The sequence below is a fragment of the Thalassophryne amazonica genome, chromosome 19 (genome assembly GCF_902500255.1).
Source record: "Thalassophryne amazonica chromosome 19, fThaAma1.1, whole genome shotgun sequence".
NCBI lineage: Eukaryota > Metazoa > Chordata > Actinopteri > Batrachoidiformes > Batrachoididae > Thalassophryne > Thalassophryne amazonica.
In genome coordinates this window covers 63,579,410-63,596,441 of record NC_047121.1, presented here as the reverse complement: position 1 = coordinate 63,596,441, position 17,032 = coordinate 63,579,410, and the positions used below count along the sequence as shown (strand labels likewise).

Genomic DNA, 17,032 nt, shown 5'->3' with positions numbered 1-17,032 from the left:
CTGTACTAAACCCAGTAAACTCTTACATTCAAGTTTATCTCCCTAACGTACAGTAATTAGCGTCTATGTTTGAAAACAGGATTTGGCTTTGTGGCTCTCAGCATCAGAGGTGTCAAAGGTTTTCCTGTCCTTTGTGTAATGCTATACAGTCAATTAAGGTGAGGATACGTGCAATTTTCACAGTTTATTTGGTTGTGTGCATGATTTTTTGTAGCAGTTCAGTTTTAGGGTGTTCCAGATCAAGATGCACATTTTGCAATTGCATGACCCACCTGCAGAACCTACCATCTAAAGGATAACTTCAAACACTGAAATGAATAAATTCCTATGACGAGCCTTTGGTGTGCCGGCATCTTTGCCATGTTACAAGAACTGCTGGTTGTACAGCCTTAATTTAGGTGCCAAAATGTTTGTCATATACAATTTCTTAAAGACTTCAATGGAACACTTTGTCAGAAATCAATACATTAAAAGAAGAAGAAGCACTGTATTTCTGTAGTGCTTTTTAATTTAATTTAATTTAATTAGCTTATAATGTGCCAAATCACAGCAAAAGCTGTCTCAAGGCGCCTTACATAAAACAAGTCAACGTAAAATTGAATAAATAATTAAAAATGAATAAAAAATTCAAATACATAAATAAAAACAGAAGTAAAAGAATAAAACAAATAAAAATAAAAACTATCCATAAGAAAGAGAATAAAAATAGGTTTTGAGTCTTGACTTAAAAATGTCCACAGACTCATACTTTTCACTTCCACTGAGTGCTTTACATTGATGCCTCACATTTATTTCTCCAGCCAACACCGGTACCCATTTTTTTTCAGCTGGGTGGACTGAGACAATGCAGATTGAATGTCTTGTCTAAAGACACACACAGGTAGCAAGAGCAAGATTCAACCTGAGATCTACATATTGGAAGGCCAGTTCCTTATCCACAATATTCTCTACTCCAACAAAAACATTACCATGGTAAAACTCAAAAACTACATAATTCACAACCTCAACAGCAATTTGGTTTTAAATTACTCAGTGACTCTAAATCTCTATTTGGTCCAACTGAATCATTTACCTGAAAATGACTAAAAACACTGGATTTGATCTTTGAGCCTCATGAAATCACCTGTAATCAGCAACCAAATTTAGCACATTTAGTTTAAATTACTCAACAAGCACAAGTTTCTCTTGACTTGAACTGAATATTTTTTCCTGAAACTGCTCAGATTTAACCTTTGTCCCCAAGGAATTGGTTATTTACTGTAACTTCGGCATCATATACTTTGGTATCTCTAGTTTGTATTTGCAAAAGTTTAATATTTTTCATAAAAAATGTTTAATCTTTGATCCCAGTGAAATGACCCCTCACTCTATCTCATTTACAGATCAGCAAAACTGTACCAATGCAGATACAAACTGAACAAAATCAACAGTATCACAGATGAATAACTATGTTTCAGCTTGTGGTAATGCAGTGCAGAAAGGAAATGGCTGTTGGAAACAGTTTAACAACAAATTTAATACCGTGCAGTCAGTACAAAAACCTCCTGGAGTCATGTGGTTGGTTATAACATGAGTCACATACTAAAAAAAATTGCCTCGTTTTTGGAATAGTTCTACATTCACAGACAGATAGTTGGATGTCTACACCATTTCAATTTAATATTAAGACTCTGTTGCATAACCAAGAGGTTAAGCGCTCACATTTGTATTGTTCTATGCTTAACATATTAAATTCTAAATTAATAGCAACATTTAGTAAATTCTGCTCCATAGGCGAGTAGGTGTACATTCCCTGAATGCTTTGGTATTTTAAGTGTGTCACAGTTATGAACATAGAATAAATTGTGCATATTGTGGTTTGCATATTATTTTTATTGTTATTTATGATCATTTTGTTGTGCTTTGTTTCTGTCTTGAATCATGTTAATTAAGTAACCCTGCACAGTAACTTTTGCTGAGTAAAATTTACTCTGCCAGGATAACATTCGGTCCCAGTCGAAATAAAGTAAAATACACTCTATTATAGAGTGAAATCAGCTCTAACGTCTTGCCAAATCAAGCGTTTCTACTCCGATAAGAGTTGATTTAGCACTGTGATAGAGTATATTTAACTCTATTTGGACCAAATGTTATGCCGGCAGAGAAAAGTTTACTCTGCAAAATTGACTGTGTGTTATCACCACTTAATTAAAACTTTATGTTGATCTGATTAATGCCTGCAACATTTTTTCATCTCTTCAACCTGTTTCCTGTGTAATCTTGTAAGAGAACTCCAAAATTGCTTTTAAAATGTGAGTTATAGATTTAATGACCCTTTTCAGATTAAACCACTGTTAGCAATGAATCCTCTGAGTCATGTACTCAGCTTTGATGACTCCTTTGTTTACAAGAAATCCTTCAAAAAAATTAGTTCAAGATGTTAATCCGTGAGAGTGAATGAGGCAGCCGAGAAATCCATTGTGTGCTTCATATAAGCAATGAAATAACACCAGCAGTGTACTTCTTTAATTAGCAGCACTTTACTGGTACAAAATATCTGAAGCAATATTTTCCAACTTGGTGTATTTTTTCCATTATATCCACTCATCGATGACAAAGCAGAGCAGGTGACTCTGTGGGATAGGAGTTGGATTACCAGTTTATAGACCAAGGGTCAATTACAGGCATGTCTTTGATTGGGGTGTAAAGATACACGCACTAAACAAGTTCCCATGGGATAAAAAAGCTTTTAAATCTAAGCACCTAAGTGGCTCTACTCTTCTTTTTTTTTAGATATTTACATATACTTTAGTATACACTAGTAGAGTTATACCTTAGAATTTGTGTGTATATTAAAAGATATACCTTACTGAACTTTCATAATTACATCAAAATTGTAACTTTTTTCAGAAGTATAAATGAAGAGTTCAGGCGCGAAACCCCGTAAACGCCACGACCATGGAAAATGAGATAACTATTACCGAGGCTCGTATCCAATAACAAAATCAGTTCTGCTGCAACACCCCATAAATCCTGTGGTAAATGCAAGTCAAGATGCGGTTTGTATGCAGAACCTCGTAAGCACCATCCCAGTTTGTGTGCAAAACAACAGAGTGAACAACGCCCCACTCACTGGCATGTATCTTGGTCACGTGATGCAAAGATTGCGGCGCACCACGAGAGCTTCTCTGATGCTACGTTTACACATAACGACGGCACGTCACAATTGCCACGAAGTATACATTCTTGGCTGCTGATCACGAATGTGATGATTTGAGGCAGAGGCGTCAGGTGTCCTCAGGAACTGCTGCAACCTGTTACCACGTAACAGTACATCGTTAAGCTCTGCCACGTTGTGAATGAAGCGCATTGTCTCCACACACACACCCATATTCATCCATCTGCTGATGAACAATTCAGATCGCTCCAGTTTGCTCCTTTAAATCCACACCAGAAGAACTTTGTGACTGCATGCTTAGTTGGGCTCTGTGCCATGGAGTGGCACAGAGAGGAGGAGGAGATGGAGAGAGCCAGATGTGTGGCTTTACGCGGCTCTCATCTCGCTCGTTTTCCAAAACATCAGGTGCAGCAGCAGGTGGAACACCTGCAGGAGCACACTGAGGAGCATTGGAACGAAACTTTTAACCGACTTGGCATCTCTGTCCTAGCGTACATTAAAGTGATGGACTTACTGAGTTTTGCAAACAAACTGAAAGTGGAGATACCAGGTTTTGCAGCCAAATTTATTAAAGGTTGCTAATTAACACATTTCTGAATAAAGGTTGATTTTTGCGATTCTGCTATTTTGTTCAGTGTACTATAACCATTTCATAACAAGAAAGAATGATTCATGGAGATGTACAACTTCCATCAGGTAAATATCCTTATTTAAAACAAGATTGGTCTGGTGGAGATACAGGATTTTGCACCTGAATTCTTCAAATTGTAATAGTTGATGATTTCTGTTTCCTATTTGTATAGTTTAGAAATCATTTATGATTCTTCCGCAAGGGCTTCTGGCCAAGGGGTTCAGGCTGCTTCCAGTGCGGAAGCTTCCAGGTTTTGGGTCAGTCCTACTCATTTTCCATGTAATGTGCAATTGCGTTAGGGAGGGCATCCGCTGTAATACCTGTGCCAAATCAACATGCAGATCCACCTCAGATCTGCATGTTGCAAGGAAGAAGCCAAATTCCTCTGCAAGATGTTATTTTTTTCTTGCATGCAGTAGTTGACTTTTCATGGTATCACAAAACTAATTAAAAAAAATTCCATTCACAATGCATTTATAGTCTTTGGACCACTTGGTGGTGGCCAAGTGGTTAGTGCGCTTGGTTTCAGTGCAGAAGGTTCTCGGTTCAAACCCCACCCCTGCCACATTTCTCCATGTCATGTCCATTTGCATCAAGAAGGGCATCCAGTGTAAAAATTGTGCCAGAATCAACTTGCAGGTACACCTTGGATCCGAAGGGACTTACTTAGTGTTCGGTGAGACACTTTACTCGAATTTTCACAGACCGCTCAATTATTGGCGGTAGTTTGACTTAGGAAGTAACCTGTGATGGACTGGCATCCCATCCAGGGGGAGTCATAGAATCTCACCCGCTTCAAGCTATGGTATCTCTGTACAAGCAGTGGCTCAGTGGGCCTCAGGGTGTGTATAGGTGTTACATCTACTTAGAACAGGGGTATTCAACTCCAGTCCTCGAGGGCCGGTGTCCTGCAACTTTTAGATGTGTCCCTGGTCCAACACACCTGAATCAAATGGCTGAATTACCTGCTCATTTTGCAGTCAGGTTCTCCAGAGTGCTGCTAATGGCCTTATTAGTTGACTCAGGTGTGTTGAAGCACAGACACATCTAAAAGTTGCAGGACACCAGCCCTCGAGGACTGGAGTTGAATACCCCTGACTTAGAAGATACTTCTGGTTAGTGTGTTTTCCATAAGTGAAGCACACAGTTAATATCCTTTACAAATATTTAATAATATCACCAACAATATGATCATGAAATGCAACAATATGTTAAAAACTACACAATTAATTTAGGAAAATGCAGTTTCAGTTCATTTGATACTTTCATTAAAGTAGGATATGTTTCCTCATACTATGAAGCAACTGTTAAAGAGGATTAGAACACTTAGAGGCTTGATTGCTAACAGTTTTAAAAAATGTGACGACGGTTGTAAAACGTGAACTTTTCCCGTAAGTCACCCAGAACAAGGCGGGGTTTTCCGTTCATCTTTGGATCGCTGGGTCCTTGAAGTTCATTATGATGACGTCAAGTGTATGGAGTGAGTCTGGCTTGCTTTCTCCACCCTCTGATCTGAAGGCGGAGAGGGCAGCAGTGAGCTCACACCCAGGATGAAGAGAGAGAGAGATAGGAAGAGTAACATCTGGTTAAACCTCAGAAGTGAAGTAGGACGGAGGCCAGGTGTCACTTCTACAAAAACAAACGATCAGTGATAGGGACTGGATGGTGCAGCAGGCAGCTTTACCTCCTGCAACCCTGCACCACCTCAGGTTTCAAAGTAGGGAGGTTCCCATCCTAGGTCACCTGGTTCAGCCGTTCTACAGGTGCTGCCTGTAGAAAAAAACCAAAAAGATGACGTGAAGAACGGTTATTAAACATTTACCTCCTCTCTCCCCCTTCTTATTTAGTGTCCTCTTCCCTTTGGCTGCAGGAATACGATCTGTTTTGGAGACGTGTATGTGCTTGCGCTGCCTCTAGAACAGCTGTGTGTGTTGTTACACGCGTGGTCGCATGTACATTTCTGCAGCATGAGTGCTTGTTTATTTACTTGATGATTGTGCGTCCGCATGCGGACTTAGTGTGTAAATACATGATATGTGACTGAAAACCAGATGTAGTAAATGTTAATTCAGGATTATATATCCTCATCTGAGGTTTGATTGCAGCCTCAATTACCTCACAGGGGCTACAGGTGTGCGTTGTTCAACCGAACCTCTGATGTCTCGCTCTGTTGACTCTGTCGGCAAGGAACAGTGGGATCCAGATGCATTTCAGGGGGCTGAAGCCCAGCACTTCGTGAGCTTCTCCAGACCACCAAGACCTCAGGTTGGCTTGGCTTCCCGTAAGAAGGCCACGCGACACCTTCACATTGCTCACATGAGCTCAGCTTCCAGGTCATGGAACACAGGTTCATCAGTTTGATCCAAAGCTTTGTGCTTCAGTCCTTTTTTGATACTTCCTTCATAATTTAGTCGAGCAGACACAATGGAGGAGGTTTCATGACCGGATGCAAATGTCTAATGTGGTTAATGACACACGCGCACACACGAGCAAACTGGGAACCGTGCGTCTTGTTTCCTTTGGGTGGCTGATACTTTACTTTTGGTTCATCAGTGATTTATCATCTTCTTGCACAAAGTATCAAACAGGATCTTTCATGAATTAGTGAAGGTTACAGCTCAGAAACTAAGAGTAGATGTTAGCTCAGAGAGACACAGTGTGCCTAAAGAATGATTTGATATTCATTTGATTAAAGCGCATTTTCGTCTGAATCATTGACGCGCCTCTATAAAACATATTAGTCAGTGTTATGACCAAGACGTCATGTTTGTCTCTTTGGCTTGTTATTTTCTGTTGTGCCATACTTACAGGTGTAGTCATTTTTGGGTGGAAGTGCCCAAACTATGCTAATTTCCAAAAAGGCACCCAATTTCAGTTTCTAGTATTTCTAACAACACTACAGGTGAATTGGGATATCATTTCAGTCCTTCTTTTGATGACAGATACAAGATTTCCAGTTGTTTGCTTCCTTTGATGTTCATACCTAATTAACATAAATTTGCATATTTGGGGGCCTTTAAATGAATTTTACATTGTCGATGGATGACTTTACTATGTGGGATTTTAACTTTGTTTGTGGTTTCCTGATGTTCTGATCCATAGGTCCCAAGTAAGAAGGGGACCCGCTGACTCCACCCCTCAGCAGACTGGAACCTCCCGGACTGTGAAGCGTTACCCATCATCCTCTGGGCCTATCACATCCAATGCGCTACCAAGTGCTCATGGCAATGAAAACAGAAACTGGCACGAAAGCAGAAATGGGCATACGAGCACACACTCCTTAAACACTCACCGGCCAACCGGGAACAGCCGGACACACGGGCACTCCAGTAATGCAGTGTCACCCCCAGGTAATGCGTAGCACGTGCACAAACACACAAAAACAATCTATATGTAGCGTCTCCTTTAAAAACTTTGAAATACGAAAATCATTAAATAGGTTCATACCACATATTTACACACTCTTTCATCACATCATTTCAAACATAACACCTTTTGGTGCACTTTACACAACCTACAGTACGTACAGACGCATCCTCTGTCATTCCGAAATGGAACATTTGCAACGGGGATAACAAAACTTGGCACTAGCCCAAGCTGTGCTTCCTTTTTCTTTGTACTCTTCCTCGCACCACACAGACAGACATACAGACGTTTGATATCAAAGCCGTGTTGCACGTGCATGCGTGCTCTGCTGTACAACATTTGCGATCAGTTCCACAAATACACATCTGTTGGAGCAGTGTTTGTGTTTGCATGGAAGTCTCTGGAAATCTGTGCTGTCACCTCTCCGACATGCCAGACATTGAACCCTGGCTCCTCTGTTCACAAACAAAATGACTGTTTGGAAAAAAAAAATGTTGGTTTAACTTGACAGCACAAAATAGTAACTGGGTTCTGTTAAATAACGAGAAGGACACTCAGAGATCACATCCCTCCATCAAGATCAAGGCTCCGCAGTCTCTTTTAACTTAAACTTTGATCACTAATCTTTGATCTGCATTCCTCGACTTTGATCTCGATCACTGGGCTTTAATCTTAATTATCTGATTTTAAATTGATGCTATAACTTAGAATATTTAGTTTTCTTGTGTGATGTTATGTGTATAGAGTGTTCACTTTAGTTTTTATAATGGCATCATTGTAGAACATTTGTTGTTCTTTATGATGTCATAACAGGCAGGAATATGAGGTTATCCTCCATGATGACATGGGTCAAAAAGGTATGTTTTTTCATGATGTCCTAAAGTAAAAATACTGAATTTCCTTTCTGATGGCATCATGATGGAATATTAATTTTCCTCATCATAGACAAGAATATGACATTATTCTTCATGATGTCATGGGTCAAAATGTTTTTCATTTATGATGTCAAGGGGCAAAAGACATTATCGCTTTTTTAGGTACAAAATACGGGCATTTTGTTACTGACAATTCTCACGTTAAATAGGTACAGATACTCATTTACTGTTCGCTAACCTACTATGTTTAAAAGATAATCTGAGTCATTCAGTTATTCCTACTTCAAGTTACTCTTTACATTTTCCCAGTTACTTGATTTCTTTCAAGTAAATATTCCTGGTACAGTTTAGTACTCAGTGCTGTATAAATGCTATTTGGTAGTTTCCACCCAGCACCACAATGATTTTCACAGGTAGCGCCCACATCGTCCAAATACTAAGCAGAATTGGTTTTATTTGTGTGCCCGTGAGCATGTTGGTCGAAAAATTTGTTGTGGTCGGGCGAAGTGAAGGTGTCATCTGACAGGAGAACATGGTTACAACATAGACCATGAAAAACCAAGTCTAAAGCCCAGCAGAGGACAAAATAATCACAATCGGCTTGCATGGTGGGTTCATGTGGCGCACACATGGACGCGCTTTTAGTACTAGTATCATGACACTAAAGAGGAAAACAAGTATTAATAATCAAATAAAAGTAACAATTAATGGAACAAAACAAAAATTGAATAACTCCAGTTCATAACATATTTTAACCCATGAGGGCACTAGACAAGAGGTGTTTGTTGATGGTGATATCTTTGCAAGAAAACAAAGGTCCAAGTGGGTCCTGGTGCTTCCTGTCTTACTGTATGGTTATGAGACTTGGACAGTAACTGATGACCTAAGGCAATGACTGGATATCTTTTGCCCTAGATCTCTTTGGAGGATCCTTGGGTATCGCCGGAATGATTTTGTGTCAAATGAGTGGTTACTTAACAAGACCCATATTAGAAGTATCTGTCACATTGCTCTACTAGTGCTATGCTAAGGATTCCCCAGGGGGAGGTAGATGGCCTGGCTGAGGATAGGGAAGTGTGGGATGAGCTGCTTAGTCTGCTGCCACTGTAACCCAGACCTGGATAAGCCACGGAAAATGAATTCATGAATACAGACAAATGCGGCTAAATAATTAATTTTCTCTTTGATCACAATTAGTTTCCTTGAACTGCACAATGTATCCTTTAATGATAACAATGATATTAGCAGCCAAATTCATGTAACAAAGGTTTTATCAAAGATATCCGACTAGATAATTGCCTCAATAATTGTATTTGATGTGTCACTCATGACAGTGGGAAAGGTTCATAACTAAAAGTACAGTAAAACTCCCCTAAACCAACATCGTATAAACCGGATACTTACACTCATCGGACAAAAGCAAAAGTCCCAATGCTTTGTATGGTTTTCCATTAAATAAACACAGTATATAGCAGATTTTGTATAATGGATTTTCACTCACATCGGACAAAACATCCTGTCCGATCCCAATGTATTTCTATTAAAAACCCCTTGCATGTCCAGTACATGCCCAGTAACAGAGGTACAAAATGAATTTCAGCACTGACGCTCACCGAATTGAGGAAAGTGGGAACAGCATTTACGTGATTAAACCCGGGTGCTTATTTTTCCAAACCGTGCTCAGACCTGGGACCTAAATGAGGCAGGGCGTCATTCAAGGCTGGTGATTATTAGCAAAATGCTGCTTGTTGCCTGCACTGTAATATAATGTGAAGTTTCATACATATCCCTGGGTGTGACGAACCAAACCCCCTTTAGATCAGAACCCTGTGCATGGCTGTGAACCCTCCCCGGAGCCTAACGTGCACCTGCTAAATGATGGACACAGCAAGGGCTGTGATTTGTCATTTTTACATTTTCACTCCTTCCTCTCCCCTCATGTTTTAAAACAGTGGTGTCCAAACTATTCCAGAAAGGGCCGAGAGGGTGTTGATTAAATTCCCATCATGGATCAAATTCGTTTGGCCGAAACGTTCGCAAATATGACCCAACTTTACAACATGGAATTGGAAAACGACACTCAAATGACCTGCAATTCATGGAGGAAAATTGTACGTACCATACCGTTGGTTTGGAGGTTGATGATTGCATAAGGAAGTGGAGCTCGTTGAGGGACAAATTAATCCATAAAAAGCCTCTGTTCCTGCGGCAAATTGCATAAAGATGTGACGGAGAACTTTAAAAGGGTCACACACACGTTGATGTCATTGCATTCAGACCTTTTGTCTGACTTAGTGCTTAGCTCAGATAAGATAATTATAGTGGGCAATTTTAACATCCACACAGATGCTGAGAATGACAGCCTCAACACTGCATTTAATCTATTATTAGACTCAATTGGCTTTGCTCAAATGTAAATGAGTCCACCCACCACTTTAATCATATCTTAGATCTTGTTCTGACTTATGGTATGGAAATTGAATACTTAACAGTATTCCCTGAAAACTCCCTTCTGTCTGATCATTTCTTAATAACATTTACATTTACTCTGATGGACTACCCAGCAGTGGGGAATAAGTTTCATTACACTAGAAGTCTTTCAGAAAGCGCTGTAACTAGGTTTAAGGATATGATTCCTTCTTTATGTTCTCTAATGCCATATACCAACACAGTGCAGAGTAGCTACCTAAACTCTGTAAGTGAGATAGAGTATCTCGTCAATAGTTTTACATCCTCATTGAAGACAACTTTGGATGCTGTAGCTCCTCTGAAAAGAGAGCTTTAAATCAGAAGTGCCTGACTCCGTGGTATAACTCACAAACTCGCAGCTTAAAGCAGATAACCCGTAAGTTGGAGAGGAAATGGCGCCTCACTAATTTAGAAGATCTTCACTTAGCCTGGAAAAAGAGTCTGTTGCTCTATAAAAAGCCCTCCGTAAAGCTAGGACATCTTACTACTCATCACTAATTGAAGAAAATAAGAACAACCCAGGTTTCTTTTCAGCACTGTAGCCAGGCTGACAAAGAGTCAGAGCTCTATTGAGCTGAGTATTCCTTTAACTTTAACTAGTAATGACTTCATGACTTTCTTGCTAATAAAATTTTAACTATTAGAGAAAAAATTACTCATAACCATCCCAAAGACGTATCGTTATCTTTGGCTGCTTTCAGTGATGCCGGTATTTGGTTAGACTCTTTCTCTCAGATTGTTCTGTCTGAGTTATTTTCATTAGTTACTTCCTCCAAACCATCAACATGTCTATTAGACCCCATTCCTACCAGGCTGCTCAAGGAAGCCCTACCATTAATTAATGCTTCGATCTTAAATATGATCAATCTATCTTTATTAGTTGGCTATGTACCACAGGCTTTTAAGGTGGCAGTAATTAAACCATTACTTAAAAAGCCATCACTTGACCCAGCTATCTTAGCTAATTATAGACCAATCTCCAACCTTCCTTTTCTCTCAAAAATTCTTGAAAGGGTAGTTTGTAAAACAGCTAACTGATCATCTGCAGAGGAATGGTCTACTTGAAGAGTTTTAGTCAGGTTTTAGAATTCATCATAGTACAGAAACAGCATTAGTGAAGGTTACAAATGATCTTCTTATGGCCTCAGACAGTGGACTCATCTCTGTGCTTGTTCTGTTAGACCTCAGTGCTGCTTTTGATACTGTTGACCATAAAATTTTATTACAGAGATTAGAGCATGCCATTAGGTATTAAAGGCACTGCGCTGCGGTGGTTTGAATCATATTTATCTAATAGATTACAATTTGTTCATGTAAATGGGGAATCGTCTTCACAGACTAAGGTTAATTATGGAGTTCCACAAGGTTCTGTGCTAGGACCAATTTTATTCACTTATACATGTTTCCCTTAGGCCAGGAGTGGGCAATCATGTGCCATGAAGGGCCGAAGCACTGCAGGTTTTCCTTGCTACCAATCACCTCAGCAGGTGATTTCATTAATGTTCAGGTGTTTCAGCAGGTGGTTTCTTTGACAACCAGGTGTTTATGTTCAAGGGAGAAGCTCATCAGCAACCCACCTGCTGAGGTGATTAGTTGCAAGGAAAACATGCAGTGTCTCGGCCCTCGTTGCCCACCCCTGCCTTAGGCAGTATTATTAGATGGCATTGCTTAAATTTTCATTGTTACGCAGATGATACCCAGCTTTATCTATCCATGAAGCCAGAGGACACACACCAATTAGCTAAACTGCAGGATTGTCTACAGACATAAAGACATGGATGACCTCTAATTTCCTGTCTTTTAAACTCAGATAAAACTGAAGTTATTGTACTTGGCCCACAAATCTTTAGAAACATGGTGTCTAACAGATCCTTACTCTGGATGGCATTACCCTGACCTCTAGTAATACTGTGAGAAATCTTGGAGTCATTTTTGATCAGGATATGTCATTCAATGTGCATATTAAACAAATATGTAGGACTGCTTTTTTGCAATTTGCGCAATATCTCTAAAATTAGAAAGGTCTTGTCTCAGAGTGATGCTGAAAAACTAATTCATGCATTTATTTCCTCTAGGCTGGACTATTGTAATTCATTATTATCAGGTTGTCCTAAAGTTCCCTGAAAAGCCTTCAGTTAATTCAAAATGCTTGCAGCTAGTGTACTAACGGGGACTAGAAGGAGAGAGCATATCTCACCCATATTGGCCTCTCTTCATTGGCTTCCTGTTAATTCTAGAATATAATTTAAAATTCTTCTTCTTACTTATAAGGTTTTGAATAATCAGGTCCCATCTTATCTTAGGGACCTCATAGTACCATATCACCCCATAGAGCGCTTCGCTCTCAGACTGCAGGCTTACTTGTAGTTCCTAGGGTTTGTAAGAGTAGAATGGGAGGCAGAGCCTTCAGCTTTCAGGCTCCTCTCCTGTGGAACCAGCTCCCAATTCAGATCAGGGAGACAGACACCCTCTCTACTTTTAAGATTAGCCTTAAAACTTTCCTTTTTGCTAAAGCTTATAGTTAGGGCTGGATCAGGTGACCCTGAACAATCCCTTAGTTATGCTGCTATAGACAGACTGCTGGGGGGTTCCCATAATGCACTGAGTCTTTCTTTCTCTTTTTGCTCTGTATGCACTACTCTGCATTTAATCATTAGTGATTGATCTCTGCTCCCCTCCACAGCATGTCTTTTTTCCTGGTTCTCTCCCTCAGCCCCAACCAGTCCCAGCAGAAGACTGCCCCTCCCTGAGCCTGGTTCTGCTGGAGGTTTCTTCCTGTTAAAAGGGAGTTTTTCCTTCCCACTGTTGCCAAGTGCTTGCTCACAGGGGGTCGTTTTGACCGTTGGGGTTTTTCCGTAATTATTGTATGGCCTGCCTTACAATATAAGGCGCCTTGGGGCAACTGTTGTTGTGATTTGGCGCTATATAAATAAAATGATTTGATTTGATTTGATTGCATGGTTACAGAGTTACAGAATCATAAATCAGACTTAGGATTTTAAGGTACCACTCTGCAGCGGACTTAGAAAACTGATTTTGTCCATTTTATACATATAACTGATTTGTGATTATAACCAACAAAATTTGCTGGTCCACCTGAATCCATTATATTCGAGTTTCCTGAAGTCAAATTCTTTTAGCCACATAGTGTTTCTCTTTGCATTTGGCTATGTGGCTAATCTAGGTAACATTAGCCCAGCATTGTGAAGGAACTTCACCTACAGTATGTGACCTTGTGACATATTTCTCTATGCATGATCCTGCAAGCAGGTACCTAAGTGTTGAGGACCCCAGTGGCTGGAGAAGGCCAAGGGGATGTCCTCGTTTCACCTAGCAGATAAATGATTGCTTTTAAGAGGTGGGTATGGAACAGCTGTCTATCTGTGTGGTTACCATCCATGAATGAGTGTGATTCCTTGATGTGGTGGATACACCGCCTCATGATGCTGTCCCCAAAGTTAATGTGCTGGAAGGAGAAAAAATTGGGACACATAAAGACTGGTGTGACTTTGACAAGAGTGAATTGAGGGTGGTTAGATGACTGAGCCAGAACATCTCCAGAACTGCAGCTCTTGTGGGATGTTCGTGGTTTGTCATGGTCAGTACCTGCCAAAATCTGGAGGATAGATGAGTTAAGGATTGGAGTCCATGTCTTGAGGGGTTCAGGGCTGTTTTGCTAGCAAAGGGAGACCGACATAATATTAAGCAGGTGGTCACAATGGAGCCTTTTACTAAGAAGAAGAAATGTAAAACCCCCCTCGGTGGGTAGCAGTGCCATTGCCATGCTAAGTATCAATCAATGCCCGAATTCATGTTTGGACCCGTTTGTCTGCATCTTTGTTTATCTTTGGACTGGATCTCTTAAACAGTAACAGTGGGCCTTGGGTTTAGGGATGAGATTAAATCCCAGCGATGATCAGTGACTCAGGATTTTCCTTTTCTCGTATGTTAATGTTGTAAGATGAGAGGATGTTTGTTCCAGGAACTTGCCTTGTAACATCACAAAACTCTTCAGATATTCTACTGGTGTGCATTTTCTGAGTGCCTCCTAATTTTAAAATTCCACTGTTTATACAGGAAGAACATCACATTTTATTGGCAAATTGAAAGCCAATGGGTAAATAAGGACATTGTTTATCTGTCTGGCTCATCCACCTTTCACCACTTCACCATCATATGATTCACGATCGAGCGCATGCAGATGTCTGCTGCTCTGCCTTGTTTTTGTAGCCTTGTACCAAGGCAACGGCTGTTGAACAGCTTCCCGCTATTACACAACATTCGGTTGCACTTAACGCTGGCTTTGTCTCTTCCACACATCCAAAACACCTTCCTCCAAAGATAAAGGCTTTGGATGAGAGCCGGTTACCTAATAGTCTTCTCTCTCTGCTGTTTGCTGGCCTGTGGCACATCACTGCTTCAGCTGCTACGTGCCACAGGCCAGCTGTCAGCCACACCACAATGCACACTTATAAACCGCCGTGCACTCGGGCTGAGAGCGTGTCGCAGTCAGCTGAAGGTGGAAGGATGCAGCTTGTTTCTCTGCTGATGCTCCTCCTCACTCAGGTGTGTGTTTGCTTCCCAGGAGCCAACCTCACCTCCAACCTGGACCGCATTAAGATCGTCTTCCACGCCCATGATGTGCAGTCGGGTGTGCAGCGGCGGGCGCTGTCACAACAATGCGAGAAGGGCGACGTCACCACGGTCTACAGCGAGACCTCACAGCAGCAGCACCAACAGCCAAAGAACCAGGGGTTCAGACTCTGTGAGTCAGACTGCTTCTTCTTCTTCTCATCCCGCTACTCACTTTCTTCTTGTGTCTCCATGTAGTTTCTCATTCCAATTTTATGGGGTGAAGTTTGACAAAATGGGCTCTCAGTGTCTTGCTGTCTGCACTGATGCCAGGATCAGAGAAGAGGGAGAGTGGAGGTGATTAAGAGAGCAACATTAAAACGGGGGGCGCCAAAAAAAATCCCACTGTTAAATAAAGATAGATGGAAAGTGGGAGAGACAAGGGTAGAGCAGATTAAATGCAGGCTCTGTAAATGGGAGGCTAATCTGCCCTCAGAGCTGGTGGTCCCACGCTCCCAACACTCGGCCTCATCTCGCCGCGGTTCACACCCCGTCATTAACCATTTAATACGCTCCCTGGGAGAGCAGGAGCGAGAGCGGAGGAGAGAGGGAAAGAGTAGCAGCATGAACAGGGTTTTATGGGGATTCACATTAAACCTGCCATTATCCAGGGGGCTTTGCTCCACAGTCATACAGGCGTGGCCATGGGAAGGGTGGGCGTGGCCATGCCAAAGGAGATTCATACCCCGTCACATTTTTTTTCAGTTTTCGGGAAAAGTTGTAACATTTTCCCAACCAAGCTATACCTGACAGCCCACTAGCCCGCTTCGTGAAGACTCAAGCTGCCCTACAGTCAGGTTCATAAGTATTTGGACAGCAGCTTGATTTTGATGATTTTGCGTCTTCTACAAAGGACAAGAGTCAAGATGTGTTTACAGTGTAGACTTTTAGCTTGAATGCAAGCGGTTGAACAAAATATCGCCTAACAGGTTAGGACTTACAGACATTTGTATACCCAGTGCCTCCATTTCAGAGCCCAAAAGTAACTGGACAAAGTAATTTAAGGATTATTTGGTCATACAAAAGACAGCACGGTGGCTTAGCGGGTTAGCACTGTTGCATCGCAGATAGAAGGTCCCAGTTTGCTTCCAACCTGGTACTTTCTGTGTGGGTTCCCTCTGGGCGCTTCAGCTGCCCCCGCCCCTTTCAAAAATGTATGTAAAAAACATAACTGTATGTAAGTGAGTCCCTTCTGCAGCTCCCTTGTTTTCACTCAGGGTCGCCACAGCAGATTTGAGGTGGAGAAAGATGTTGATTTGGCACATGTTTATGCCGATGCCCTTTATGATGTAGCTCCATATTGGAGAATGGGAAGGGGTGGGGTTTGAACCGGGAATCTTCCACTCTGGAAACTTATGCACTTCCAAAACATGTAGGTTCGGTTAATTGGTGACTCAAATTTGGACATAGGTGAGAGTATGAATATATGTATGTGTCGACCCTGTGATAGACTAGCGGCATGTCCAAGGTGTATCCCATCTCTCACCCAGTGAATGATGGGATAGGCTGGAGCCTATCCATCTATGACCCTTAATGGAATAAGCAGGTTTAAAATAAATGAATGAATATATCTTAGACATTATTTACATCCATCTTTAAGAAATACAGACAGTTTGGTACTGTATATAAATCTGTCTGGACAAGGCAGTTCTCAAATCTGAGTGATTATCCAAGAGAGAGAGGTTCATGAGGGAAGCCACAAAAACTTCACAAACTGTGAATGGAGTTGTAGACATCTGTGACTGTTATTGGGGAACAGGATGGGTTTACTTTTGTCTATTGCTTCACCAGTCACAGCTTCATTGGTGGAGTGGAACAGGAAAAGATATTCATCCAAGAACACTAATTAAATCTTGGCACAAGTCTTGCTTGTGCTTTGGGCAAACGTTTGCTTCAATTTCA

The 17,032-nt window shown here is 41.1% G+C and overlaps 1 protein-coding gene across 1 annotated transcript in view; it reads left to right on the top strand.

The window, feature by feature from the left end:
• LOC117531961 (latent-transforming growth factor beta-binding protein 2) overlaps positions 1–17,032 on the top strand; it is a 291,027-nt gene that overhangs the window by 101,726 nt on the left and 172,269 nt on the right. Inside the window, exon 4 of the mRNA XM_034195149.1 lies at positions 6,891–7,138. Coding sequence (XP_034051040.1) covers positions 6,891–7,138 — 248 coding nt within the window. The remainder of the gene's footprint in view (positions 1–6,890; positions 7,139–17,032) is intronic.